At 53.0% G+C, this 25146-nt stretch overlaps 3 protein-coding genes across 3 annotated transcripts; 2 read left to right on the top strand and 1 right to left on the bottom strand.

Annotated features, from left to right (window-relative positions):
* Nucleotides 1–139: 139 nt before the first annotated feature.
* On the top strand, nucleotides 140–2827 carry ARL16 (ARF like GTPase 16). Its single transcript, XM_059998762.1, has 4 exons — nucleotides 140–251; nucleotides 885–998; nucleotides 1610–1725; nucleotides 1863–2827. The coding sequence occupies exons 2-4, from the start codon at nucleotides 951–953 to the stop codon at nucleotides 2032–2034; spliced, it is 336 nt and encodes a 111-aa protein (XP_059854745.1). The 5' UTR covers nucleotides 140–251; nucleotides 885–950; the 3' UTR covers nucleotides 2035–2827.
* A 6612-nt stretch (nucleotides 2828–9439) lies between these two features.
* Nucleotides 9440–21025, bottom strand: CCDC137 (coiled-coil domain containing 137). Its single transcript, XM_059998231.1, has 6 exons — nucleotides 20856–21025; nucleotides 20300–20433; nucleotides 18635–18857; nucleotides 17071–17153; nucleotides 16841–16920; nucleotides 9440–16665 (listed from the first exon to the last, which is right to left on the bottom strand). The coding sequence occupies exons 1-6, from the start codon at nucleotides 20993–20995 to the stop codon at nucleotides 16444–16446; spliced, it is 882 nt and encodes a 293-aa protein (XP_059854214.1). The 5' UTR covers nucleotides 20996–21025; the 3' UTR covers nucleotides 9440–16443.
* A 136-nt stretch (nucleotides 21026–21161) lies between these two features.
* OXLD1 (oxidoreductase like domain containing 1) lies at nucleotides 21162–22619 on the top strand. The gene is made up of 2 exons (XM_059996531.1): nucleotides 21162–21252; nucleotides 22071–22619. Exons 1-2 carry the CDS (start codon nucleotides 21193–21195, stop codon nucleotides 22470–22472), a joined length of 462 nt encoding a protein of 153 aa, XP_059852514.1. The 5' UTR covers nucleotides 21162–21192; the 3' UTR covers nucleotides 22473–22619.
* Nucleotides 22620–25146: the final 2527 nt, after the last annotated feature.

Below are 25146 nucleotides of genomic sequence, written 5' to 3'. Positions count from 1 at the left end.
GCAGACTATCCTTCCGCGCCGGGTCGGGGGGATGGGGCCTGGGGCGCAGGTCTGGGTCCGGGGCCTGGGGGTTCGGGGGCCGCTGGTGGCGAGCGGGGTGGGGGGCGCCCGGGCGGGGGGCGGGGCGCCCGGGGCGGGGTCCGGCCAGCGCTCCCTCCTCGGACCAGCTCGGAGACCTTGACTACCTCGCACAGCTGAGCTCCCGGGATGGGAAGGTCGACCTGGGCGATCTTCCCCCCACGCGGCCCACGGTAGGCGTCCGGCCTCTTGCAGGTTTAGGAGAAGTGGGTCCCCTTGCGGTTAGAAGAGCGCTTTGGGTTCCTTTTTTTTCTTTTTTGTAATATTTATTTATTTGGTTGTGGCAGGCGGGCTCCTTAGTTGCGGCATGCATGTGGGATCTAGTTCCCTGACCAGGGATCGAACCCAGGCCTCCTGCATTGGGAGCCCTGAGTCTTCACCACTGTGCCCCCAGGGAAGTTCCTGGGTTCCTTTAAATGGAAGCTGGGGTCTGGCGGGTCAGTGTGTTCAGTACAGACTTGAGGTGGTGTCGCCGCGGGGAGCCTGGCTCCGCCTGGACAGAGTCCCAGGGGATCCGGAGCCTCCCGCCCCTCACTACTGGTCAGACTGCATTTGCTGCTCGCCGCACAAGGCGAATCCCGCTGGTGGGCGTTGGTGCCCTGGCCACAGCCAGCCTTGAGGGTTCTGGACGCCTGGGAGCATCTTCAGGCCTCCTCCCTTACGGTTCCACCTTAGGGCCTAAACACTTGAGAAGACCTATGCTGGGGGTTAGGTTGGAGTGTAAAGGGCTGGGCACGTTGCTATCCAGGAGTTCCGTGTGGGAAAGCGCTTGTGGTGGTCTCTGTGCATCCTGTTTTTTTCCACAGGTGGGTACCAACCTAACGGACATCGTGGCTCAGAGAAGGATCACCATCCGGGAGCTGGGCGGGTGCATGGGCCCCATCTGGTCCAGTTACTATGGAAACTGTCATTCTCTCCTGGTAGGTCCTGTTGTTCTCTCCTGGTAGGTGGTAGTCTTTTGAACGTCCTTTGGGGAAGTATGTCCCTATTCTAGCGTTGTCTAGTCCCCAGTTTCACTTTGTGTGGGATAGAGTTTGGTTTCCTGGGCAACTGTGCGAGTCAGGGAAACAGGGTCCAGACTAGAGTTGCTTCCTTCTGGGACCCCAGCCTGATCCCTAGGGCTCCTGAGCCCAGGCTAACGTGAAAACTCACAGAAGGCTTGCTGAGGGCAGTGTTCCTTTTCTGCAGGTAACTGTGCTATCCACTCACTGCCTTATTGTCCTGGGTGTGTTTTTACATTTTATGTTTGAATTCTATATCCCCTGGTTCGTCCCATCCTGGCAAGGCCTGTGCCCCAAATTCTAGGACCCTTCCTTGGAAAAGTAATGGCCACACAAGTAGAGACTTCCGTGTAGGTGGAAACAAATAAATAACACCGGTCCTTCTTGCACAGCTCCCTCCCCTCTGCTTCTCCCTTTCTGGAAGCCTTTCTTGCTCTTCCTGAGCCAGGCCCGTAATGCGAGGAGAGGAGGTCTGGCAGGGATAGTGTTCCATTGCAGGGGGGTCCTAATTTCCATTTACTTCTTTCCAGTTCATGGTGGACACCTCTAACCCTACCCAGCTCTCTGCATCCTGTGTGCAGCTCCTGGCTCTCCTTTCGGCAGAACAACTTGCAGAAGCATCGGTTCTGATTCTCTTCAACAAAATGTACGTGTCTGTGAGCTGAGAGGAAATGCAGGGGTGCCCCAGGGCGGAGCTCCTGTGGAGTGTAGCCAGGAGGGTGGCTCGTTAGGGAGGGGTGCAGCGATGGCAGCCCAGTCTGACAGGTATTGCTTTCACTCCAGTGACCTGCCGTGTTACATGACCATAGAAGAGATAAAGTCGTTAATCAGGCTCCCGGACCTCATTGCTTGTGCCAAGCAGAACATCACCACGGTAGAAATCAGTGCCCGGAAAGGCACTGGCTTGTCAGAAGTGCTGCGCTGGCTCGAGGACACCCACAGAACGAATGGTTGACTGCAGGGCCGAGAAGCGTGGCTGGCCTGCTCTGTGGCAAGAAGGCAGAAGCAAGCATTACTTGGCCTCTGGCCATCTGCTGCTTTTATAAGGGCAGGATAAATCCTAGAAGATGGGGTTCTGTGCTGAGTTGCAGTGATGGGTAAACTGAGGCACCCAGGTTATAGAATTCCTGACATCTGCCCTCTGGCTCCAGAGCTGGGAGAGGAGGACAGGCCTTCCAGGTGGCTTGTGTCCTACACCATCCTGGGATGGTTCCAGGGGATTTGTTCCCCTGCCCACCAGGAGAGCTGCTCTCTCAACTCTGATACAAGCTCCAACCTGTTGAGTTTCTGATACCTTGACAGTACAAGGAAGCTTGTGGGAAAACACCTATTGCTTGGTGCATTTGTGTCCTAGGGCCTCTGTAACAAATCGCCACAAATGGTGGCTTGCAGCAGCATAAACTTACATTCACGGTGCTGGAAGCCAGAAGTGTGGAGGCTCTGAGGGAGAATCCATTCCCTGCTTCTAGTGGCTGCTCGTGCCGCTTGGCGTCATTGGCTTGTGGCTCGCAGGACTTGAATCTCTGCCTCTGTCTTCACGTGGTCTTCTCTCCTCTTTTTATAAGGAGGATGTAGGGCCCACCCTAAATCCAAGGTGATTTCATCTCAAGATCCACAGTTACATGTGCAAAGATCCTTCTTCCAAAGGTCACCTTTGCATGTTCCGGGGGTTACAACTTGGACGTATCTTTTGGGGCCACTATTAAACCTACTGCAGTCTAGTAAGAAATCCTCTGCTTCTGCGTGTTGTTGTGAGTTTCCTACAACAGCTTCCTCTGTCTCAGCTGGTGGTCTAGCTCATTGGGCCATCGGCCCAGGCCCTCAGCCTCCTCACGGTTTCCAGTTGGTCACTCTGCGGGGGTGAGGGGAGCTCTGTTCTACAGAGGTTTTAAATGGTGCTCCGAGAAAGCTCTGTATGTCCTGCAGGGCAGTGCGGTCTCAAGTCTTCCTTTCCCTGTTGAAGCGATAGGCCTCCCAGTTCAGTGCTGCTGCTCCCTGGGAAGGTTCTCAATTGGCTCTTGGATGTGCAGGGCCGGTGCCACCTTCTCAGGCAGACCACGTAGTTGCCAGTGGTCGCCCTCCATGGTGGGTCTGTGGAGATTTCACAGGACCCACAGTGACTGGCTGGCAGATGCCCCCCAATCTCAGGGCACTGAGGAGAGCGTGGCCAGACCTTGAAGTGTCAACCGTTCATGGGTCACATGCCTAGTTCATCTTTTGGCTTGATGCAGGTGTGTTTTAACAAAGCATTTTAGCATTTTCCAAATGAGGCTGGTACAGGTGGCACTGTTGAGGCCCTCCGAGGGCTTTTGGAAGGCCGGCATGGCCCCCATTGGTCTCATGGGGACCCAGGGCCCCAGCACCCCTGGGTCTCTCTAGGGCGGGAACAGTTCACACCAGCCTGCCTCGGCCACCCCTGCGGTTGTGTCTTTGCCCCAGCCACTCTGACCCCAGGGCCAGACATCCAGGCCCAGAGGGGACAGGCAGGGCTACATCCGTACTCCAGGAGATTGGCCTGAGGGGTCTGGGCTCCCGTTGCCCTGTGTCCTCGACCCGCTCCTGTTTCCCTAGGTGCTCTGAGAAGTGGCTCTCGGTTGAGTAAATGTCCTCTGTGAAGAGATCCTGGAGCTGGGCAGGTGATCCTGAAGAGCCCTGAAAACAGTTTTCCCAAGACCTGCAGGACAGAGCAGCCAGTTTTGGGAGGTGGTGACTGGCTGGACGGCTCAGTCTGAGGCCATGGAACGGTGCTCTGCAGTGCCCATAACACCTGAACACGGGTGCAGCGGTGGTTTGGAGCCCTAGTGGGGACCGCTCTGTGACTGTGACCCTGGAGTGGGTGCTGGCCACCTGGAACCTGTCTTTTCCCTTCTGGGATGAAGCGAGGTTCTGAGCAGAGGCTGTCTGGGACCTGAGAATCTGGTGAGGGGCTAGGCACTCTCCCTGGAGAACATGCCACCTGCACATACTCCCCGTTCGCCCACGTTACAGGGTGAGCTTCTGAACACTGGGGTCCTGCTAGGCCCCCTAACACCACCCCGCAAGGTTGGCTGTCAGAGGGGCCCATCCATCCTCAGTGTCCCCATTCTCAGAATTGCCTACAGAGCTTGGCAACATGGTGGCTGGACGGCCCCAGAGCTGCTGACGTGGCCTGGGTGCTGCTGGGGCCTCGCCACCTGCCTTGGTGGCTCCTGGACTTGGCCATGCTCTGGCTAGCCCCAGCCCTCCTTTCCTTCTGCCAAGCCTCCCACAGGGCCTCCTCTCCTCCCCTTCTGTGCCTTCCAATCCCCACAAGCCCCTGCTCAGTGTTTCCATCAGGTTGTCCCCCACCCCCACTCTGGTCAGCTGCGGGTAGAGAGCTCCAGGTCAGCCAGGGCTTCAGTTTCCACCAGGCCTTGCTTCAAACTGCTAATGTGCCAGAAATGGCACGTAAATTCCACCTTCCATGTCCTCCACTGAGGGTGCTGGGGATTGTGCCAGAGAGCAGGAAAAAAACAAAACGGCTCAGGAAGAGACACAGGTCGGGGGAGAGACGGACCTGGGATTTCCAGGTCCCTGCTACGAGCAAAGGCCACAAATTTCAGGAGAGACAGTTCTGAATGGCCCCATCCAGTGATGGAAATGCCCACCGGCGCTTGGAAAAGCCATTGAGCCTGCATCTCCGGGTTTCCAAGTATGGACTCCAACCATGGAGTGAATGACACCTGGGAATAATGTGCTGCTCAGATCTGCTGGGTTTTATTACCAAGAAAAAAGGGTGTTTCAACTAGGGGAGGAGACTGCCTTCCTCTGTGGCTCCTAAGCTGACATGTAGAACAGGCCACCCTGAATGACAGCCTGATGTGCAAACCAGCAGGCCACCTGTTAGTGCACCTTATAAACTGGTGTGTCTGGTGGAGCGGACACACCTGCCCCTGCTGTTGGGTTCCTCTGCTGTTCTTGGTCTGGACCTAGTGAGTGCCAGGATCTAAAAGAAGGAGCAGCAGAGCTAAGTGGCCCTAAGAGGGAGGAGCTCTGTTCCCACACACACACAGCCCGAAGCTGGGGCAAGTACTCCATCCAGCGGGAGGGAAAGCAGCAGCCGTGATACTTGCCTGCACAGCCCACTATGGACCCTCAAATTCCATGTGGATGCCACAGGGCCCTCTGAACTCAGTACTGACGTCTCAAAAGTGCTGATGAAAAAAAAAAAAAGGGCTTCCCTGGTGGCGCAGTGGTTGAGAGTCCGCCTGCTGATGCAGGGGACGCAGGTTCGTGTCCCGGTCCGGGAAGATCCCACATGCCGCGGAGCGGCTGGGCCCATGAGCCATGGCTGCTGAGCCTGCACCTCCGGAGCCTGTGCTCTGCAACGGGAGAGGCCACAGTAGTGAGAGGCCCGCGTACCGCAAAGAAAAAAAAAAAAAAGTGCTGATACTGCCACCTGGTGTCTGTGTTCCCAGACTAGCTTCGGGGGTGCAAGAGTCCCCCAGGTATCAGGCAGGAGCAAAGCAAAGACCGCCTCCTGCTGGCCCCAGGCCCAGAGCAGGCCTGGAGCACCAGTGCCATCACGAGCAAGTTTTGTATTTTGTATAAAGTATAAAACAATATGTTTAAGATAATTCACTTGCTCACCTGTTAAAAATGAGTAAAAGAAAATAGTTTTAAAATATCAGTAAAATTAGGGGAATTTCCTGGCGGTCCAGCGGTTAGGACTCTGTGCTTTCGCTGCAGAGGGCCCAGGTTCAATCTCTGGTCCGGGAAACTTAAGATCCTACAAGACACGTGGCATGGCCAAAAAAAATACATCAGTAAAATTAGATAATTTAATGAATTGTGAATTTCATTCACAAAGTGATAGCTTTTTAATATTTAGGAGTAAACTGTCAAGAAATGTAAAGGACACATACGAAGGAAACCACAAACTAGCAGCAAGGAACAGAAAAGATTTATATACACAGTGGTTCTTAACTGGGGCAGTTTGGCCAGTCTGTAAGTATTTTGGATGGTACAGCTGCAGGGTAGGGACTGTGCTACAGCATCTATATGTATCTATAAATATAGAGAGAGGGAGAAAGAGAGAATGAAATTTATTTTAAGGAACTACCTCGGGACTTCCCTGGTGGTGCAGTGGTTGGGAATCCGCCTGCCAATGCAGGGGACACAGGTTCGAGCCCTGGTCCAGGAAGATCCCGCATTCCGCAGAGCAACTAAGCCCATGTGCCACAATTACTGAGTCTGTGCTCTAGAGCCTGTGAGCCACAACTACTGAAGCCCACACGCTCTAGAGCCCGTGCTCTGCAACAAGAGAAGCCACCACAATGAGAAGCCCGTGCACTGCAACGAAGAGTAGCCCCTGCTTGAAGCAACTAGAGAAGGGCCGCGCACAGCAATGAAGACCCAATGTAACCAAAAATAAATAAATAAATAATAAGTTGAAAAAAATTTTAAAAATAAGAAAACATTTTAAAAAAGGAACTAGCTCATGTGATTTTGGAACCTGGCAAGTCCAAAATCTGCAGGATGAGCAGCAGGCTGGTGACCTGGGTTGGTGGTATATTTCCAGTCTGAAGGCCATCTAGGGCAGATTCCTTCTTGCTTTGAGGGGGAGGTCAGTCTTTTCTGTTAAGCTCTTCAACTGATTGGATGAAGCCCACCCACCTGTATTATGGAGGGTAATCTGCCCTACTCATAAGGTCTACTGATGTAAATGTTAATCTCATCTAAAAAACACCTTCACAGAAACATCTAGAATAATGTCTGTCCCATGGTGGACATGAAAGTGAGTTCCTTGGTCTGAAGAAGTGATGGTCTGCTGTCCAAACTGGTGCAATATCTTCTGTTGTGATTCTTTCATAGTATTCTGAGCATTTGCATCTACCACCAGGGCAGCAAAGCACAGTCCAGGGTTGGCGCCTCTTCATGTCAGGACCCCCTGTAGCCCCAGGCTCCTGGCATCAGTCTGACTTGCCCCCTATGCTCAGGGCCTGCCCACCAGGGCACCTGCTGTGCAGCCATCTGTGGTCTTGGTGTCTCACACTGGCAGACGGGACCGTTGTTACTGACATTTTGGGCCTCAGAGGGCGCAAGAGGACTACAGGCACCTCAGAGATACTGTGGGTTCCTGTCCAGACCACCGCAATAAAGCGAATATTGTAATAAAGTGAGCCACACAAACATTTTGGTTCCCCAGTGCATACGTTTGAAATATTGTGAAAATTACCAAAATTTGACACAGAGACATGGAAGTGAGCAAGTGCTGTTGGAAAAATGGCAACCATAAACTTGCTTGACACAGGGTTATCACAAACCTTCAATTTGTAAAAAACACATTATCTATGAAGCGTAATAAAACGAGGTCTGCCTGTATGTCTAGATTCAGCCCATCTCTGCGTTGCTGCAGTGCCCCATGTCCACAGATTTCATGGACCCAGGTGGCTATCTCACGGGAGCATGTGGGGATAGTTTGTCAGTTCCAGTCACCTTCCAAACCCGGAAAGGGGTTCTTCTGATGGACACTAATATGTCCTACTCTAATGTGCCCCTCAAATTCCCACAGTGATTTCCACAGGGCTGTGCCCCGAATGGGCATCCTTTAATAAGCCAGGTTTCCACTGCCCTCCTGCCTGACCATATAGCCAGGCCACTGGCCACTACCCATGAGTAATAACTCAAACATATGGGCTTTTACCACTGCTCAGTTCTTCCATCATTGTTAGAAAAACTGCATGTAATTCAGCCCAAACGAGCTGGTCCATTTTTACCTTTTTCAGTTAGTCTCCATTCTCTGGTCTTTATGTAGCAGCTTTCCAAACGAGATGTTGTCCATTCACTTTGGAACTGCCGTCCACAAACCAAACAGCTCTTTGTTGGTCAGTCGAGAGCTGGTGATAGGGCACTGTCCAAGTGAAGGCAGAATCCAGCACTTCCTCATGCAGTTCCAGAGTCAGTGCTGGGGGCAAAAGAGGCTTCCTGCCTCCTACACCTCCTTGCTTTCCCCAGGCACCTTGGTCTGGTATAAACCATTTCCACTTTCATATTTATATGGAACCCTTCTGAGGACTGCCATCCCCATTAAAGTGCTTCTCTGACATCGTCCTAGACATCATAGCTTTGTAGGAGCTTTAAGATCATCTTATGTCCTTCAGTCATTGGGGTAGCTTCAGTTAATGTCAGATGGCAAGGTGGTAAACCTTGAGAGTGGTAAACCCCCCTCAAGTGGAAGTTCTCCTGTCCAAAGTCCCAGCAGCCGTCGCTGGGGGGTGCTCACAGGCTCTCACCCTCCACACAGGGCCACCGCACAGAGAATCTGTCCCTGACTAGCACCCCAGCTTCTACCCCCACACTGTGTGGGCTCAGCCAACCTTACCGGTTCCCATTTAGCATGTCCTGAAAGGCAGTTACATGCCTTCTGTTTTATAAGACTAGGTGGGGGGAATGTCCCCCAGGCAGGTACAATGTCCGTCCCCATAATACAATCAGGTAAAACAGATGCAACCACTTCACACAACGCCTGTTCAAACATGCCAATTCTACACACCCTTCCCTTACTTCCGTCAACTCTTACATTCCTAACTGTGGCCTCCGGTGTTTCAGTTTTACAACACTGGGTAGGGGAAGTGTCCCCAGCCATCCCTGTAAAATCCCTGTAAATTCAGGTTGGGAGAGACAACTTCTGTACATAATACTTGCCTAAACATTCCAACTCTCATAACCCCACCAACCGTGACACTGTCACATCCTCTCAGTCTGACTGCATCCAAGTCAGGGCTTCACCAGGCTTTTGGTACCAGTCTTTGGGCTCCTGGGTCAAGGAGTCCTGGAAACTTCTCTTCTCCACCCCCTATTTTACCCACTCTTGTGCAGAAGTCCCCAGCGAGGGGTTGAGCCAAGAGACCCAGGCCTTCAATCTTTATCTTGGTTAACTGACCTAACTGTTGACCCAAGTGATTGCTGGTTGGGATTCTCAGTGTAATCTCTGCCTTCCGGCTGTTAAATGTCTCCAAACTGGGGTAAACAGAGCAGACGTGTTCGGGGCCCTTTAATGTTGGGGCTCAACATAGGGTCCCTTTGGTCTGCCCAACCTAGGTATTAAAACCTTTGTTTTAACCCCATCAGTGTCTGTTTTATTCAACCCATTTCTTTTTTTTTTTGGCCACACCACAAGGCTTCCAAGATCTTAGTTCCCTGACCAGGGATCAAACCCGTGCCCTCTGCAGTGGCAGCTCAGAGTCCTAACCACTGGACCACCACGGAATTCCCTATCCCATTTCTTTTCTTTTCTTTTCTTTTTTTGCGGTACGCGGGCCTCTCACTATTGCGGCCTCTCCCGTTGCGGAGCACAGGCTCCAAACGCGCAGGCTCAGCGGCCACGGCTCATGGGTCCAGCTGCTCCGCTGCATATGGGATCTTCCCGGACCGGGGCACGAACCCGTGTCCCCTGCATCTGCAGGCGGACTCTCAACCACTGCGCCACCAGGGAAGCCCCCCATCCCATTTCTTAATAACCATCTAAAGGGGGGTGGGGGAAGGGTGAGGTTTGGGGTTAGCAGATGCAAACTATTATATATAGGATGGATAAACAAGGTTTTACTGTATAAGCACAGGGAACTATATTCAATATCCTGTGATAAACCATAATGGAAAAGAATATGAAAAAAAAGTGTGTATATAACAATCACTGTGCTATACAGCAGAAATTAACACAACATTGTAAATCAACTATACTTCAATAAAAATAAATAACCATCTAATGACTGCTATCCTGCTCATCCCTTCCTGATTCCTTTTTTCTGTCTCTTTCAATATTTGCTCTATTCATCTTCTCATAACCCTTTAAAAATTTCCACCTTGTTGGGAAGAGCCCCTTCACTCTGCCCTGGGCCTCTCTCCATTCTCTTGTTAGCTAACATACTGTTCTCTGCAATACCCTTCAGTGCAAGCTGAGATAGCAAATTCCCTAAGGCTTCCCAAATTGTTTTTCGATTTTGCAGTAAGAGGGTGCCCAAGTGAAAGGGGCCCCCTTAATCACAGCATTTACCGTGACCTGGGTAACAGGCATATTCAGCAGCTGAATATCCCAGTCATCATAAAGCCAGTCCCACTGGCTTGCATACAAAGGATACCAGTGGCCTCATCTGGGGTGTTCCACGTGGCATTTACAGGGGGAGTAATATGTTTAGATAAGAGATATACCCATATATTCATATTTCATTTCTACTTACTGAAAATTCTTCTGCGGCCATTCTTCCTCCATTAAAATCAGTCTTCCTGGGCCAAATTTCACAGGCTTAAAAAACTTTAAGAACATCTTATTTCTTCTTTGAGTCTTCATTTTTTAAAGTCAGGAATGAATTTTACTGTTCTGACTGTAATAGGGAAGAACCTTGTATTCTATGACAAGTTTATCACTAAAGGGATGTTGCCTATTAGCTTAAATTACACATAATGGCCCATCTCTGGGAACCCTGCCTCCCAGGTAATGAGCATGAAGCTAAAATTCTTTTTTTTTTTTTTGCGGTACGTGGGCCTCTCACTGTTGTGGCCTCTCCCGTTGCAGAGCACAGGCTCCAGACGTGCAGGCTCAGCGGCCATGGCTCACGGGCCCAGCCACTCCGCGGCATGTGGGATCTTCCCGGACCAAGGCACGAACCCGTGTCCCCTGCATCGGCAGGCGGACTCTCAACCACTGCGCCACCAGGGAAGCCCGAAGCTAAAATTCTTTTAGCTCACAGGAAACATCCTGACCAGGCGCACCTGTGAAAGGGTGCAGGAGGAAAGCAACACTCCTGTCCAGAGTCTGGCTGGAACCAGGACTTTTACCCCCTTTCCTTTCAGTATAAAAGAAGCCTGAATTCTAACTTGGGAAGATGGTTCTTTGGGATGCTAGTCCACCACCTTCTCAGTCTGCTGGCTTTCTGAAAAAAGTTGCTATTCCTTGTCCCAACACCTCGTCTCTCAATTGGCCTGTCATGTGGCGAGCAGTATGAGCTAGAACTTGGTAGCATGACCAGTTTTTCTGTTGATTAGTTTTACCAATCCCATTTTTCTCAGGCAAGTTTTTGCACTTTCAGGACTCCCACAGGACACGATTCTCCTGGTGGTCTGGGGTCCTCTTCCCATTGTGCGGTTGGCTGTGTTGTCCGTGGCAGCACCACGCCTCCCTCTACTGGGTAAATGCTGACAGCGTGTAATGATGTCAAACACGTGAGAAGTTGCGGACAGTTTTCCCCACTAGGGAGACTTGTTTAGCCGAGTGCCCGATGGGGTCGCAACCCTGCAGGACGGTCCTTCTGGAGCCTCAACTCAATTCTGACACAACCCACCCCGAGATACAGATTCCACAGGTTAAGAGCTCAGTCTTACAAAACTGTAAAACTGCCCCCCACCTCCTTCAAAGGCCAATCACAAGCTTGAGTTGTTACCTCTGTTTTTGACCGACCAGCTATAAATCAGAGGTTCCCAGGACCTCTCCTCAGGTTCAATTAATTTGCTAGAGCGACTCACAGACTCAGAGACACAGTTTACTTACTAGATCACCAGTTTGTTATAAAAGAAAATGACTCAGCCAGATGGAAGATGCATAGCGCAAGGTATGGGGAAAGGGCAGAGCTCTCATGCCCTTTCCAGTGCACCACTCTCCCCATATCTCCATATGTTCACCAACCTGGAAGCTCTCTAAACCCTGTCCTTTGGGTTTTATAATTGATTGAATCATTAATTCAACTTCTAGGCCCTCTCCCCTCCCCCGAGGTTGGGTAGTAGGGGGTAATTGGAACTGAAAGGTTCTAACCCTCTAATCACAAGGTTGCTTCTCCTGGCAGCCAGCCCCCATCATTTGGTGAGCTCCAAAAGCCAATTCATTCACCTCACAAGAGACACCTTTGTTGCTCTAGTAAGAAAATTCCAAGGGTTTTAAGAGCTCTGTGCCAGAAATGGAGATGAAGACCACATCTACATTTATACATAAAGCACACTATCACACATCGATTCCAAATTATTTTTCAGTATTCTCCCTATGGATGTCGAATCCACTGGGGTAGCCTTCAACTCTGTGTTCATTAATGGGCTAAACCAGGACTTTCTTGGTTAAGAGAATTACAATAGAATGGGAAACTATGTCCTCTCCAGACTTAATTTGGCAAACCTGCACCCTAGATGATTCTACTAAGAAAAAAACCATTAAAATCCTTAATATCCAACTTCAGCAGATGGAGTTCCCTAAGCAAAGTCCTCTCAGCCTCCGTCATTACTGTAAGAAGCCAGGATATTGGAAGAAAGACTTCTAGAAACCAAAACGCTCCAGGCATCTTCAGTCAACTCATCTTTCCAATGTCCTCCCACTTCCCAGTGATGGGACTCCAAGGAATCTGGAGCTTTTCCAAGCCTCCCTCTTACTCAGCTCAGAGAAACAACTCTCCAGACTGGGAATGAATTTCTATACTGGAGCTACACTCTCAGTGCTCAAGCCCATTACTACTGAACAGCCCGTGCCTCGGAGCACAATTCCAATAGTGGAGTTTCCAATAAACCTTAGCAAGTCATGAAAAAAGACAGGAATCCACAGGACTTAGTGCTCTTCCAACAGGAGTGAACACATCATGCCCTTACACCAGACTGGTGGTAATAAAGTGAGGGGGCTGGTTGATATTGCTGTTTAAAGTGTTGCACATTGTGAATTTTAATACCAGTGTGCAGGCTTCAATGTTGCTTTTCCAAGTAATGAATTCTCAGCTGACGATATCAAACTTTTAAAAAAAATTTTTAATGTTTTATTTTTGGCTGCATTTGGTCTTCATTGCTGCACGCGGGCTTTCTCTGGTTGCGGTGAGCAGGGGCTACTCTTCGTTGTGGTGCAAGGGCTTCTCACTGCAGTGGCTTCTCTTGTTGCGGAGCACAGGCTCTATCTAGGCTTGCGGGCTTCAGTAGTTGCAGCATGCAGGTTCAGTAGTTGTGGCTCATAGGCTCTAGAGTGCAGGTTCAGTAGTAATGGTGCACGGGCTTAGTTGCTCCGCGGCATGTGGGATCTTCCCGGACCAGGGCTCAAACCCGTGTCCCCTGCATTGGCAGGCGGATTCTTAACCACTGCGCCACCAGGGAAGCCCGATGATATCAAATATCATGCAGCATTTTGTGGGAAGCTGTTGGATCCAGGGTTGGTGTCACATTCCCAAAATAAAATCCAGAAAAACTGTCCACAATGCTCCCTCCCAGGAGCTCCAAATTGCCTGATGGACCATTCAACGTTTGCCAAGTGGGTTTCACAGAGCTGCCCACCATCTCATGGGTATAAATAATTCCTGGTAATGATGTGCATGTTTCCTCAGTGGACCGAAGCTTTTCCACGTAGACAAGCCACTGCTGCTCTGTGGCTAAGATCCCATGGGAGAGGAACGCTTCTTGAACTTCATAGTGATTGGGGATCCCACGTTATTTGGTCAAGTGCTACGAGTCTGTGCCATTTGGCCAGTTCTCATCAAAACCCCCTTGGGTCGGAGTAAGCGCCAATGAGAACGTGATCGGAAATCTCCCCCTAATATCAGGAGAGCTGGCTGATTCTGCAGCCCAACAATTATCACTTGACTCACTGGCTAAAATACTTTTAGACAACCACATAGCCTTCGATTTCCTACTTGCTGAACAAGGAGGCATTTGTACGATTGCAAATACTACCTGGATAAACACTTTTGGAGAAGTAGAAACTCAATTACACAAAATGAGGACACAAGCCCAAATTTCACCTGACTCCCTCTGGTCCTTTGATTTGTTCAGCTGGCTACCTTCAGGTCTAGGGTCATGGTTTAGAACCGTCATACAAACTAAATGTCATATTATTTTTCATTCTGCTTTGCATATTTTTTATGGTTTTGTTTTGTTTTGGCCACACCTCGTGGCTTGTGGGGTCTTAGTTCCCCAACCAGGGATTGAACCTGGGCCTTTGGCAGTGAAAGCACAGAGCCCTAACCACTGGACAGCCAGGGAATTCCCCATTTTTAAACTTTGTACATGTTGCCTGTCAACCCCCTGTAGAAATGACACAATGAATAGTATGATGTTGGCTCAATGCCTTGAGATGACTGCCCATGCCTGTACCTTCACAAGACAAGATTTTAAGAGGGAAAATGGCTGAGAGTTCCTCCTTCTTTGTTACTCAAATGTGGGCTCACTTGGTTTCAATCACTATGCCCTTTTCCTCTGATGTGAGACATGACGTCCAGGAAAGGTCCTGGTGCTGAGGGACAAAACACAATTCCACTAAAACTGATCAGTGATGCTCTCAAGGAAAGATCTTCATCTAATGGGGGGAATGTGGAAATGAGCAAAGGAAAGCTCAATCAGAATGGGGTAGGGAAGCTATGATGGGAGGGCTCTCAAGCATGCATCTCTCACCACAGCTCACAGACCCAGCAGGAAGGAAGGTCTTCATCTGGCCCAGCGACAAGCTACCCACTGATTGCAGCCAATGGAAAACCACCAGGGCCCTCCTAATTTCCTCCTAAAACCTAATAAAAGCTGACCTTCCGTTTGTCTCCTCCAACTTGCCAGTTTGCTTGTCCTAAACTGAAATTCTTCTGATTCCAAATAAACTCATTTTGGCTAAAGACCTTATGCCGTTCTTAAGGTCAACACCTTTGACCCGGGCCGAGTGTCTTAATGGCTGATCCTACCTGGGTTCTGTCTCTAGGGATGACCCGAGTGTGGGCTCCATTTCTGAGGGGTGATACCCAGCTTGTGGGTCCATCTCTGAGGGGTGACCCCTGGCCTAGTCACCATCTCTGATGGTAAAGCCAGCCTGAGCTAAGTTGATCCGTTTTAGGGGCACTCTGACAAGGGCCTGAGGGAATGTAATTTTCACATTTCATGTGACCAAAGGCAAACGTCCCTCACCACGACCTGTTTCCTCATTGCCACATTCATAACTGTACTTGCACTGTATCCAAGAAACACTGGTGTTTCTCAGCGACCCCACCTCACCCCTTGCTCTTGCTGCCCTGCCTGTCTCGGGACCCTATTGTCAGAAGGATGCCAACATTGAACCAGAGATGTGCTGCCTGCCCCAACTGCCATGTGATGGGGGCAAATCCTGGCTACTGCATAGCAACCAGCGCCTGGTCATCCCACGCTGGGGCCGGGGCCACCCGCCATGCAGAAACACACCCCTGAAAGAGTGACAGCCCTGATTCCAGGTAGAGCTTCCACAACTTAAATTTTTTAATTCAAAAATAAACTTTGCAATGGGAGAGGCCACAACAGTGAGAGGCCCTCGTACCGCAAAAAACACAAAACAAAAAAATAAACTTCATTACATAAAATGCAAACTTGGGGAAGAGCAAAACAGATTCCACAGAACTCCACGCTCATTCTCTAGGATTGTCAGTACTGAGGCCTGGCGCTGACTGAGCTGTCCAGGCCATCTTTGCTGGCTAGAGAAGCCCAAGCCGGAGAGAGTGAGGGAGCCCGGCAGCTGTCCTTCTCCAACGGGGCTATGAGTGGCCTGCCCCTGTCCTTCCATGTTCAATTGCTAACAGTCTGTAAGCCCCATCCCCATTCTCTCATTTGTATCCCACATCTGAGCAGGATGATAAACCCAGGTGCTCCCTCCTTTGGCACCTGTGGGAGATTCAAACCTCGCCGGGCCCTGCCCTTGGCAGGAACTCACACGGCCCCTCTGACCACAAGAAAGTCCTGGGCTGGGCTCCTGTCCTTGCTGTCAAGCCACTCTAGACCTGCTGGAGAGCCCTGCCCTGTCCTCCCCAGAGACCTCGATGACATAAGGACCCAGCCTCCCCAAACCTCGATGTGGGTGGCTCAGTCTCCACACCCAAACATGAGCTGGGGAGGCTCCACCTGCCCTGCGAGGACTGTGACAGCAGTGCCGTGAGCTGGTCTAGGTGGCCTAGATGCTGACCCCCGCCCTTTCCCCACACCAACCTGCTGCCTGGCTCTCGCTCTAGCTGTACTGCTCTGTCGAATCCAGCAGAGCCTCGCTTATGGATTTAGTTAACCGAAACCGGCAGTGTCTATAACTAACTGGTATCTAGGGACAGGATTATGGGATTGGCCCTCTGTAAAGTGGCCCTAGGTTGTGTCTCAGCCTGGACCTCTGTTTCAAAACAAAGCTATATGTGACGCTAGGCTCAAGGGAATGATGCTGGCTGCATCTCACCCAGGCACTGGCCCCATCTCTGGGGGCTCAGGAGACAGACGACGCCCTGTGTGAGACATGGGGCCGGCGGGTGGTCACTCACGAAACAGCAGTCTTTAGGGAGAAAAAACAGGAGCCCTCTCCCCCACTTGAGTCCCAGGATGTGTGCCAGGGAGAGGACTCTTGACTGCAGGCCATCTGCCCATCTACCCCCAACCCAGGTGCAGCGTCTCTGGTCCCTCACCATCACAGCTGCGTCTTTGGTTTCTTCCCAGAACGGAGGTGGGGTGGCCGTGGTGACTGAGCCCCCTGCCGCTGCTGCTGCAGTTTCTTTAGCGCCCTGTAGGCGTTCACAGCCCGCTCTCTCTCCTCCGCCACGATCCGCTGTCTGGCCAGAGAGGGGGTCAGAGGCTGGGACACACCGCCAGGGCTTAAAAGCATCTTCAGCATCAGCGATTTCTTGCCAGGCTGAGGAAGAGAGAGAGGGAGGTTGAGGCACAGATTCAGGAAGGAGGGGAGGTAACAAAGAGCCTAGGCCAGCCCAATAGCTTAAGCCCAGTGAGAACATGGTGCTCTCCACCTGTGTGCCCTGAACCAGGCAGCACCGAGGGGCAAAAAGGGCAACTCCCCCACCCCTGCTTACCTGGTCCCTACTTGTGCTCATCCTGGGCTTGGCAGTCAGCTCTGGGGGCTGCAGGGCAACCTCACCAAACTTCACCGTGTCTGGAGGGGCAGAGAAGAACAACTGAGGCCTGCTGCCCACACAACCACTGCAGCCCTGGAACCCGGAGCCACTGTCCACCCACCCACCGACCCTGGGGAGACAAGGCTGCCCCGAACCAGGGCTGACACAATTGCTTTGTGAAGAGCTACCTCGGAGTAGCTCCTGCTCCAGCCTTTCTGCTGCCTTTTCCTCCCTCCTCTGCTGGACCTTAACCAGCCGTCGCTTCTGGAACCTGGGAAGAGAGCACAGTGCTGTTCACTTTCCTAAACTCTCAATTCACTGGACTCAGGAAGAGGCAGAGGTCACCCCTGCCCACGAGGGATGCATCAGGAAAGACCCCAGGTGGCTGCCTCTGAACCCCAGGACCCACAGAGAGCGCTCCGAACCTAGGAGGCCCCGCCAAAGTTCCAAGTCAGGGGTCCTCAGCGGCTGCGGCTGTACCTCTACAGCCCATCGGACAATGTCTGGAGATGTTCTGTGTTGTCACAACGTCGGGGGGAGAGTGGTGCTCCTGGCACCTCATGGGTGGAGGTCAGGAATGCTGCTCAATGCCCTACAGTGCACGGAATGGCCCCCACCCCAGAGAATCAGCTGTCCCAAGTGTCAACTGTGCTGCTGTGTGTAAACGGCCCCGCACAGCAACATGTGTGACATGGTCCCTTATTGTTACTAGAATCAACGTTCAATGAGTTTTAGAGATCACTGTGGCTTTAGGTGGTACCTGGGATATGTTTTGTGTGATGTAATTTTCACTGGCTAACGTAAGTACATGTATGGTAAGAATCTGGACGTAAGGAAACTCTACAAAGCTGAAAATGATCTAACTTTCACAGCTTTTAAAAGAATTTCTTCCTCTTTTTTTTTTTTTAATTTAGGCCACACCGCATGGCATGCAGGATCTTAGTTCCCCAACCAGGGATCGAATCCACGCCCCCTGAAGCGGAAACTTGGAGTCTTAGCCCCTGGACCACCAAGGAAGTGCCCAGTTTTAGAGAAATTTCTGATGAAAGCCTGGCTTGATTCAAGACAAAAGTTGCAGTAAAGGCAGAAACACATCTCAAAAAGCATTTGTTTGCTGAAACTACTGCCCCAGCTCCCACCCACAGGCTCAGGGAGGTGGCACACGGCTTGCATCCCAGACTTCTCCAGGGCTGAGGGTAGGGATGGGCAGGGGAGCCGCAGCTGGCGGTGGGCTTCCTCCTGGTGCCAATTTCACCACTTTACCCACCAGGAAGCTGAGTCTGAGAGGTCACAGAACTTGTACAAATGACATAGCTACAGACTCTCAAATCTCTTCTGGGCTGGAAAGGTGAACCCTGGAAACCAGTTTCCGTGGGGTAGGCACAGTCCCCTGACGGCCTGCGGGCCCTCCTGGGAGGACACTGAGCCTCACTGTTTTTCTACTTCCCTGAAACAACTGGCCTGGGGTAGACAGCTGGCCCTCAACCTCCCTTGGCTCTTGGACACCTTGATGCTTTCCAGAGAGAGGCACAGACAGAGATAGGCCTTCGGAGCTCTGTGGGTTCAGAGCCTCCCAGAAACGCTGAGGTTAAGTGGCTGCAGTACAGAGAAAAACACCCACTGACTCCAGGTCCTGCTCGGCCTGAATCATGGGGTAGGTGGGGTGCCCCCTGGCAACAAGATGCTGTCAATACAGAAGAAATCGGTGGCACCCCACAGCCCTGCCTCCCAGCCCCTGCAGCCCCCACTCACGCTTTCTTCCTCTCCGACTTCCCCTTCTTGGGAGCCGCCTGCACCTCAGGCTGCCGGCTGGCCTGGTTCTTGCTGAGGAACAGCACATGCTGCGCCTCCTGCGCCATGCGCTGCACATAGGCCCTGTCGGACTCCCACTTCTTCTGCTCGAACTTGGGTACAGCGATGTCCGGCTCCACTCCCTTTGCTTCCTTCTCCAATGTCTTACTGAAGGCCACCTGGGCTGAGGACAAAGGGAGACCTCAGAGGGGAAAGTCGTGAAGCGAAGGCAGGAGGGAGCAGGTGGCGCTGGGCTGGCCGCCCATGTTTATCTCCCCTCCCCAGGCCACGGGACGGGAAGACCACGTTCACGTGGGAGCTAAAAAGGATCTAAGATGCCAGCTGGGGGGAACCTGGGGTGGGACCCCTACAGCCCACTGGTACATGTCAAAGATGTCCTCTGCAGCTCGGTTGAAAAAGGAAACAGGAAACAACCTAAGTATCCGTCACTAGCTGACTGGCTGAGCGAATCCCCCTACGTTCATCCAGAGACGTCACTGCACAGCTGCTAGGAGCTCGGTAGAGCTACGATAAGGACGTGGAAAGACCTACAAAATCCACTGGTAGCGAAAACCCAGGACACCAAACAATATAGAGAATGAAGGTATAGCTTTTACCTCATAAATATGTGAAAATATGCATATTTCCCCTGGGAGGGTAAACAAGACAGACAGCAGTTTCTTTTAGGGGGAGGGAGCAGGATTGAAAGACAGGGAAGGAGGCCACGCCTCACCTCATATCTTTCAGTACTGTTTAATTTCACCACGTGTGTAACTTTATGTCTTTTAAATAACTTAAACCCCAAAAAGAGCTGATTCAATAGAGCATGGTTCAGAATGTGCCATCTTCCATCTGGGCCAGCGCCCTCCTCTACCCCTCCCCCTCCTCAACTCTTTATTTCACTATCGCTTTGGTAGCCATCTAGCCTCCAATGAAAAGCCTAAGGTTGACAAGAAATTACAAAACAGCATTGCTGAAAAATCAGTCCCATGTTTGGGAAAACAAATACCTGTACGTGTACACAAAACACAAACACGCTGGACCCCATTCCCCAACATCTGGAGTGTTATCTCTGGCAGAGGCTGACAGCTGGGCACCCTACCTGGCCTTGGGGGAAGGGTGGGAGGGATGAGTTTCTCAGGGGGTCTGATCAACTCCCTCCATAACCTCTAGAAACTATACACTTCTCTCCACCATGATTTCTGCACTCAGGTCCAAGGAACCATCATCACTTCTTACTTGCAAGAGCCTTGCTGGCCTGCAGTGTCCTCTCGCCCCCTCGACTGTTACACAGTGACCTTTCCTTCAAGTAAATCTGAACTGACTGTCCCCTCTGATGGATCTCCACTACTCCTGGGAGGGGAAAATCAACGCTTCCACCTTGGCCCAGGAGGCCCCAGGGGCTCCTTTTGGAGCCTCACCTGAAACCACACCGCCACCTGCTGCCAGCCACCACTCTGGCCCTGGTGACACCAGCCTTTGGTCAGTCCTCCACATGCTCCTGCACCGCCTGACTGCTGGGGTGTGGCAGATTTCTTCTGCCTGAAACGCCACTGAATACTTGTGCAATTAAGTAGATTCAAACACGCAAGGCTTTATGGCCACCCAGCATGGGCCTGCAGTTACCCTCTTTCTTCCTCTTCTTGTTACTGATGGGGTTTTTCATCTCCTGGCGGCTCCTCATGATCTCTCGGAGCCGGAAAGGGATTTCCTGTTCATCTTGGTTCTTAGGCTGGCAATTCACTTTCTTCTTTTCTTTGCTGGGAAGGAGAACACGGGGGTGAGACACGTCTCCAATCGAGTATAAGCAGAATCAGAGAAACCGAAGCTGAGCCCGGAGAAAGAAACTTCGCAGGCCATCCTGGCCGCTGTAGTGCGTGCCGGTCAAGAGAACACGGCCTCATCCTCGCCCGCCCGGAGGCTGTCCCTGGACCGGTTTCTCACAGGACGCTGGGTGGGGGGCGCTCCGAGAGCCCCAGGGAGGCCCGTCACTCCCTGACCTCGTCCAGGATAGCAAAGACGGCGCCCCGGAAGGTGACAAGTGCCACACCGGAGACTCCCTCACGCCTCCGCCCACCCGGCTGACCCTCCGGGCCGTCCACCGCACGGACCACACAGCGCGCTGGGCCCGGTGCGGGGAGGGGTGCCGGGGAGTCTTCAGGACGATGAGACCGGCACCCACCTGCGCGGCCCCGGCCGTGGCGCCGAGCGCTGCTTCCCCGGCTCCTGCTGCCTCCGGCCCTGCGGTCGCCCTGGGCTCCCTAGCCCAGCCGTCCCCGCCGTCCTCGCCGGCGCCGCAGCTCGGCTCCGGGTTCCCGCCATCTACACGCCCTGCGCTCAAAAGAGAAACCACTTCCGCACTCCCGCACGGTCCGGCCCCATGCCCACCATTTCCGCTTCCTGCGCTCACTGGGGCTGTGCAGCTCGCTGACGGGCCGGGATTGGCCAGAGCGGCCGCCATTCACAGCTCGGGCGGGGCCGACTGGGGGGCGCCTGCGCCGTGGGCCAGGCAGTGGGCGATGCTGCTGTGGAGTGTGGCTCGGGGAGGCTTGGCCGTGTCAGTCGCTGCCCGCGGCCTGGCAAGTACCGGCGAGGAGGGGGACGGGGTGCATTCGGGAGGCCGGGCGCCGCCGGGGCCGAGAAGCCCCGCTCTCCCGGCAGCCGGGCAGAGCCCAGGGTAGCGCCGGCGGGTTCTGAGCTCGTTCCCTCGTCCAGTACCTGTTGAACACCTGCTTTGTGCGAAGCCTTTGGGGAAACCTCAGTGTACAAGGAGTTGGCGCCCCTCGCAAGAGGAGTTAGAGAAATAAGTAAAGTTTGCGCCTGTGTTCAGTGCCCTGGAGACAGAGCAGGGAAGGGGACCCGGGGGCCGGGGTGGGGGCTGGAGGTGGGGAGAGGGCTGCCCACTGGCCTTTGGGAATGACTTGGGCTTCTCATGTGACAGAGAGAAACAGGAATGAAGGGGTGATGCGATTAGTCAGAATGCTCACGGGGGAGGGACGTGGCAGTACTGGTTGGAGAGGGAGAGGTGGCTGTGTGGGCTGGAGCTCACAGCCTTCTGCCCTCGCCATACTCCTGTCCACCGGGCAGAGGCATCTTAGCTGGAGGTGCAGTCTCAACCCCCACCATCTGCTGGAGGGCACGCATAGTGCGAGGCCTTGAACCCAGCATTTCTCATGAACCTGTGGCTCATCCTCGTACCAAGCGTTACATCCATTTTACAAATGGGAAACTGAGTCTATAGGTGAAGTAACTTGTCTAAGGTTACGCAGGAAGTGAGGAAACTGAGAAAGACGTGGAGCCCCCTGCCAGTGACAGGAGTCCGAAATTTCCCCAGAGCTGGAGGCAGGCAGAGCCTTACCAGCTTTCTGGAGACTCATGTGCTTATCTGAATCCTTAGGGGCCACTATCCAGCTGGGACTGGGGCCAAAGGCTTCCTGGAGGTGGCAGCATTCTTCACAGGATCCGAGTCCGTGAAGGCCACAGAGAGTTCAGGAAGGACCATGTGGAGGGGGGCTCCCAAGCAGGTGCAGCGGGCACTGGGCAGCCCGAGTCCTCCCTGCCTGGTGGGGGCCCCTCAGAACCCCTGTACCCGCCACCCCCTGAGCTCCAGCCCCCCACCAACTGCTGCATGAGCGGCTGCCCCAACTGCGTGTGGGTGGAATATGCAGACGCACTGCTGCAGCACTACCAGGACGGCGGGGAGCGGGCCCTGGCCGCCCTGGAGGAGCACGTGGCTGATGAGAACCTCAAGGCCTTCCTCCGGATGGAGATCCAGCTCCGTATGAGGAGTGGAAGCTGAGCCGCCTGGCCAGACAGCCTCACCCCGACAGACTCCTCCTCAGGATGCAGCACAGCCTCCTTTATCCACGGCCCCTTTGTGCAGCTGGTGTCGACGGGATTGTTTATTGACTTTGCCTGAGAATAAATAAGCTCTGTGTGGTGGTTAGACAGGAGGCTTTTGTGTTGTCATCCATAGGCGTGTATTACCTCAAGGAAAGCACGTGCAGATGTCATTGTATGTCCACTGGGCACCTACAGCCTTCACCAACCTGTGAGGTTGGCTAAACCTGTTTCCTTGACTATTCAAGTGACAGTGACCCCAGGGGCCCCCTTCTATGTCCCAGCATCCCAGAAGTCCCAGAGGTCAGCTCTGGTTACTCTCAGTGGTGCAGCAGAGGGAGGACCATCCGGTCCTGAGAGGTTGCTGTTAGCAAAGCTCTGGCAGGCACAAATGCCCGCAGATGGCCTGGAATGTGCCCCATTCATCCAGCTGCAGGCTTTCAAGCTCTGATACCAGTGGCCTGGACAGACAGGGTTAAATGAATTTATGCCTGTTTTATCTTCTCTCATTTAAGGGAAAAGCTTGGGTTGTTATAAGGCTTCACAAAGAATTTGAGCTGATAAGCAGGCCTTCCCAGGTAGGGGCCTTCAATGTAAAGCCAGAGTTTCCCACAGAGACAGATCTGTGGACAAGAGAATGAAACCACACAGCCACAAAACGTGCTGCCATGCTAATGCCTGGGGATACACCCGGTAGTGCGGGCTGTCTTGGCCAGCTAGTGATGTCATCCAGAAGCAGTTTTGGTTGGTTCAGAGAAACATGATTATAGCAATACATGTTTGTTACACTTTATGTCAGAGAGCATCTACTCCAACCCTGTCCTACAGATTTGAAAATGGCCCAGGAAGAGAAAGGTTTCCCTAGAGACAAAAGCACAGCAGAGCCTAGTGGGCTTGGGGCCCCCGAAGGGGTCTACAACATGGAGGTGGATTACCTCAGAGATGTAGGAAGAGGTTTACTGTATTTTTCTCAAAAACACATATTTGTGAAAGATTTTCTATGTGTGTATGATACCAGGGCAGATCTTTGAAGTCCCAGGAGGAGGGAACTAGGGGAAGGGGAGAGATGTACAATAGAAAATGCACCACATGGCATGAGCAGTAGGTGCAAAGGCCCTGGGGTGGAAGAGGCTCCTTGGAGCACAGAGAGCAAGAGGAAGGGATGAGAGGTGAGGCCAAAGAAGTGGATCGGGACAGGCTATGCAGAGTTTTGGGGGCCACAAAGGCAGGTTCCTCAGCAGTCAGGATAGTAAGGGTGGGGAGGCCTAAGACAGCAGCCAGTGCCGTCTCATCCTTGCTTCAAAAATGAGCAGCTTCGGGCTTCCCTGGTGGCGCAGTGGTTGAGAGTCTGCCTGCCGATGCAGGGGACACGGGTTCATGCCCCGGACCAGGAAGATCCCACATGCCGCGGAGCAGCTAGGCCCATGAGCCATGGCCGCTGAGCATGCGCGTCCGGAGCCTGTGCTCCACAACGGGAGAGGCCACAGCGGTGAGAGGCCCACGTACCGAAAAAAAAAAAAAAAAAAAAGAGCAGCTTCAGGAGAGTCGGGCTGTTCATGGTCACACGTCCCGTTCCTGCCCTGACCCTGCCCCCTGCTCGTCCTTCCTTCAGGCCCTTGACCGCACCTGAGCCCCTTCCCCCATCTCAGGGAGTCCTCGGTGCTGCTACCCACCCCACAATCTCATTAGTGTGGTGTCAAGGCACAGTCCTAATCAGATTACCCAGCTGCAGGATAAATGCCCAGCCAGCACCCTGCCTAAGGGAGGCCTGCCACTCACACCCATGGTCCCCTGAGACCTGCCCTGGTACTTGGTGAGTAATGACCTTCCCAGGTTGCTTTTCCTGGTGGCCACTTACCCAAGGGCGTTAGTGGGTATCTGCCCAGAAGGTGAGGAGTGGGCGGGATTTTCACCACCATCCTGAGGTCTGGGTCTGGGGGAGGCCACCTACTGCCCTGTTCAGAGAGGACACCCAGCCCATCACCTCCTCTGTTCCTCGTGCCAAATAGTGGTGCAGGCTGTCCCCCAGGCTAGCAGTGGTCTCGGAGCCTCAGGCCACACACAGTCAGCCAACCTGAGTGGGCACCAGCCACAGGCCAGGCTACGGCCGGGGCAGCTTGGGCAGCGGTTTCCATGGGAACAGCATCTGATAGTTGGCTCTCTATCAGGGCTCAGAGCTGCCCACGCCAGGCCTGTGGCCTGGGACTAGAGAAGGGGTCCAGCTGGGCCTACACTACCTAGGCTGTGAGGAGTGGGTGTTGTGGGGTTTGAGCAGCCGGGGCCACCAGACCTGCTGCTGTCCAACTTGGACCCCGTGTAGATCCAGCTCCTGTCCCCTGGTTCCTCTCAGGCTGCTGCTGGTCCCGGCACAGAGACCGAACCTTAGGGAAGGAAGGTCCACAGTGGGGTCCACCGAATCCCAGGTGCCCCGGCACCTACAACCAGGCCTTCCTCGCTGGTAGAACCACCTGTTCTTGCCTCCCGGTTGATCTCAGCCCCTAATACTCTAACAGGCAGCTAGCGGTGGCCCCAGGCTGGAGTCAGGCATTGCAGCCCACAAGTGGGGAGGGGGGCAAGAAACAGGACCCAAGAAGTGGTGCCTGAGCACCGGCTCAGTGCCAGGGCAGTGGCTC

Source organism: Delphinus delphis, chromosome 19 (genome assembly GCF_949987515.2).
Source record: "Delphinus delphis chromosome 19, mDelDel1.2, whole genome shotgun sequence".
Lineage (NCBI taxonomy): Eukaryota > Metazoa > Chordata > Mammalia > Artiodactyla > Delphinidae > Delphinus > Delphinus delphis.
The sequence above is the reverse complement of the archived record's forward strand: the minus strand, read 5'-3'. Positions and strand labels throughout refer to the sequence as shown.

What these genes read in the sequence shown, in the direction of transcription:
- ARL16 (XM_059998762.1), top strand. Translation starts at nt 951, where the DNA reads ATGGGCCCCATCTGGTCCAGTTACTATGGAAACTGTCATTCTCTCCTG. An exon ending in GAAACTGTCATTCTCTCCTG is followed by an intron (nt 999 to 1,609) that starts GTAGGTCCTGTT and finishes ACTTCTTTCCAG; the next exon opens with TTCATGGTGGACACCTCTAA. An exon ending in CTGATTCTCTTCAACAAAAT is followed by an intron (nt 1,726 to 1,862) that starts GTACGTGTCTGT and finishes CTTTCACTCCAG; the next exon opens with TGACCTGCCGTGTTACATGA.
- CCDC137 (XM_059998231.1), bottom strand. Translation starts at nt 20,995, where the DNA reads ATGGCGGGAACCCGGAGCCGAGCTGCGGCGCCGGCGAGGACGGCGGGG. An exon ending in CAAGAAGAGGAAGAAAGAGG is followed by an intron (nt 18,858 to 20,299) that starts GTAACTGCAGGC and finishes CTTTGTCCTCAG; the next exon opens with CCCAGGTGGCCTTCAGTAAG. An exon ending in AAGTCGGAGAGGAAGAAAGC is followed by an intron (nt 17,154 to 18,634) that starts GTGAGTGGGGGC and finishes CTCTCTTCCCAG; the next exon opens with GTTCCAGAAGCGACGGCTGG.
- OXLD1 (XM_059996531.1), top strand. Translation starts at nt 21,193, where the DNA reads ATGCTGCTGTGGAGTGTGGCTCGGGGAGGCTTGGCCGTGTCAGTCGCT. An exon ending in CAGTCGCTGCCCGCGGCCTG is followed by an intron (nt 21,253 to 22,070) that starts GCAAGTACCGGC and finishes CTGAATCCTTAG; the next exon opens with GGGCCACTATCCAGCTGGGA.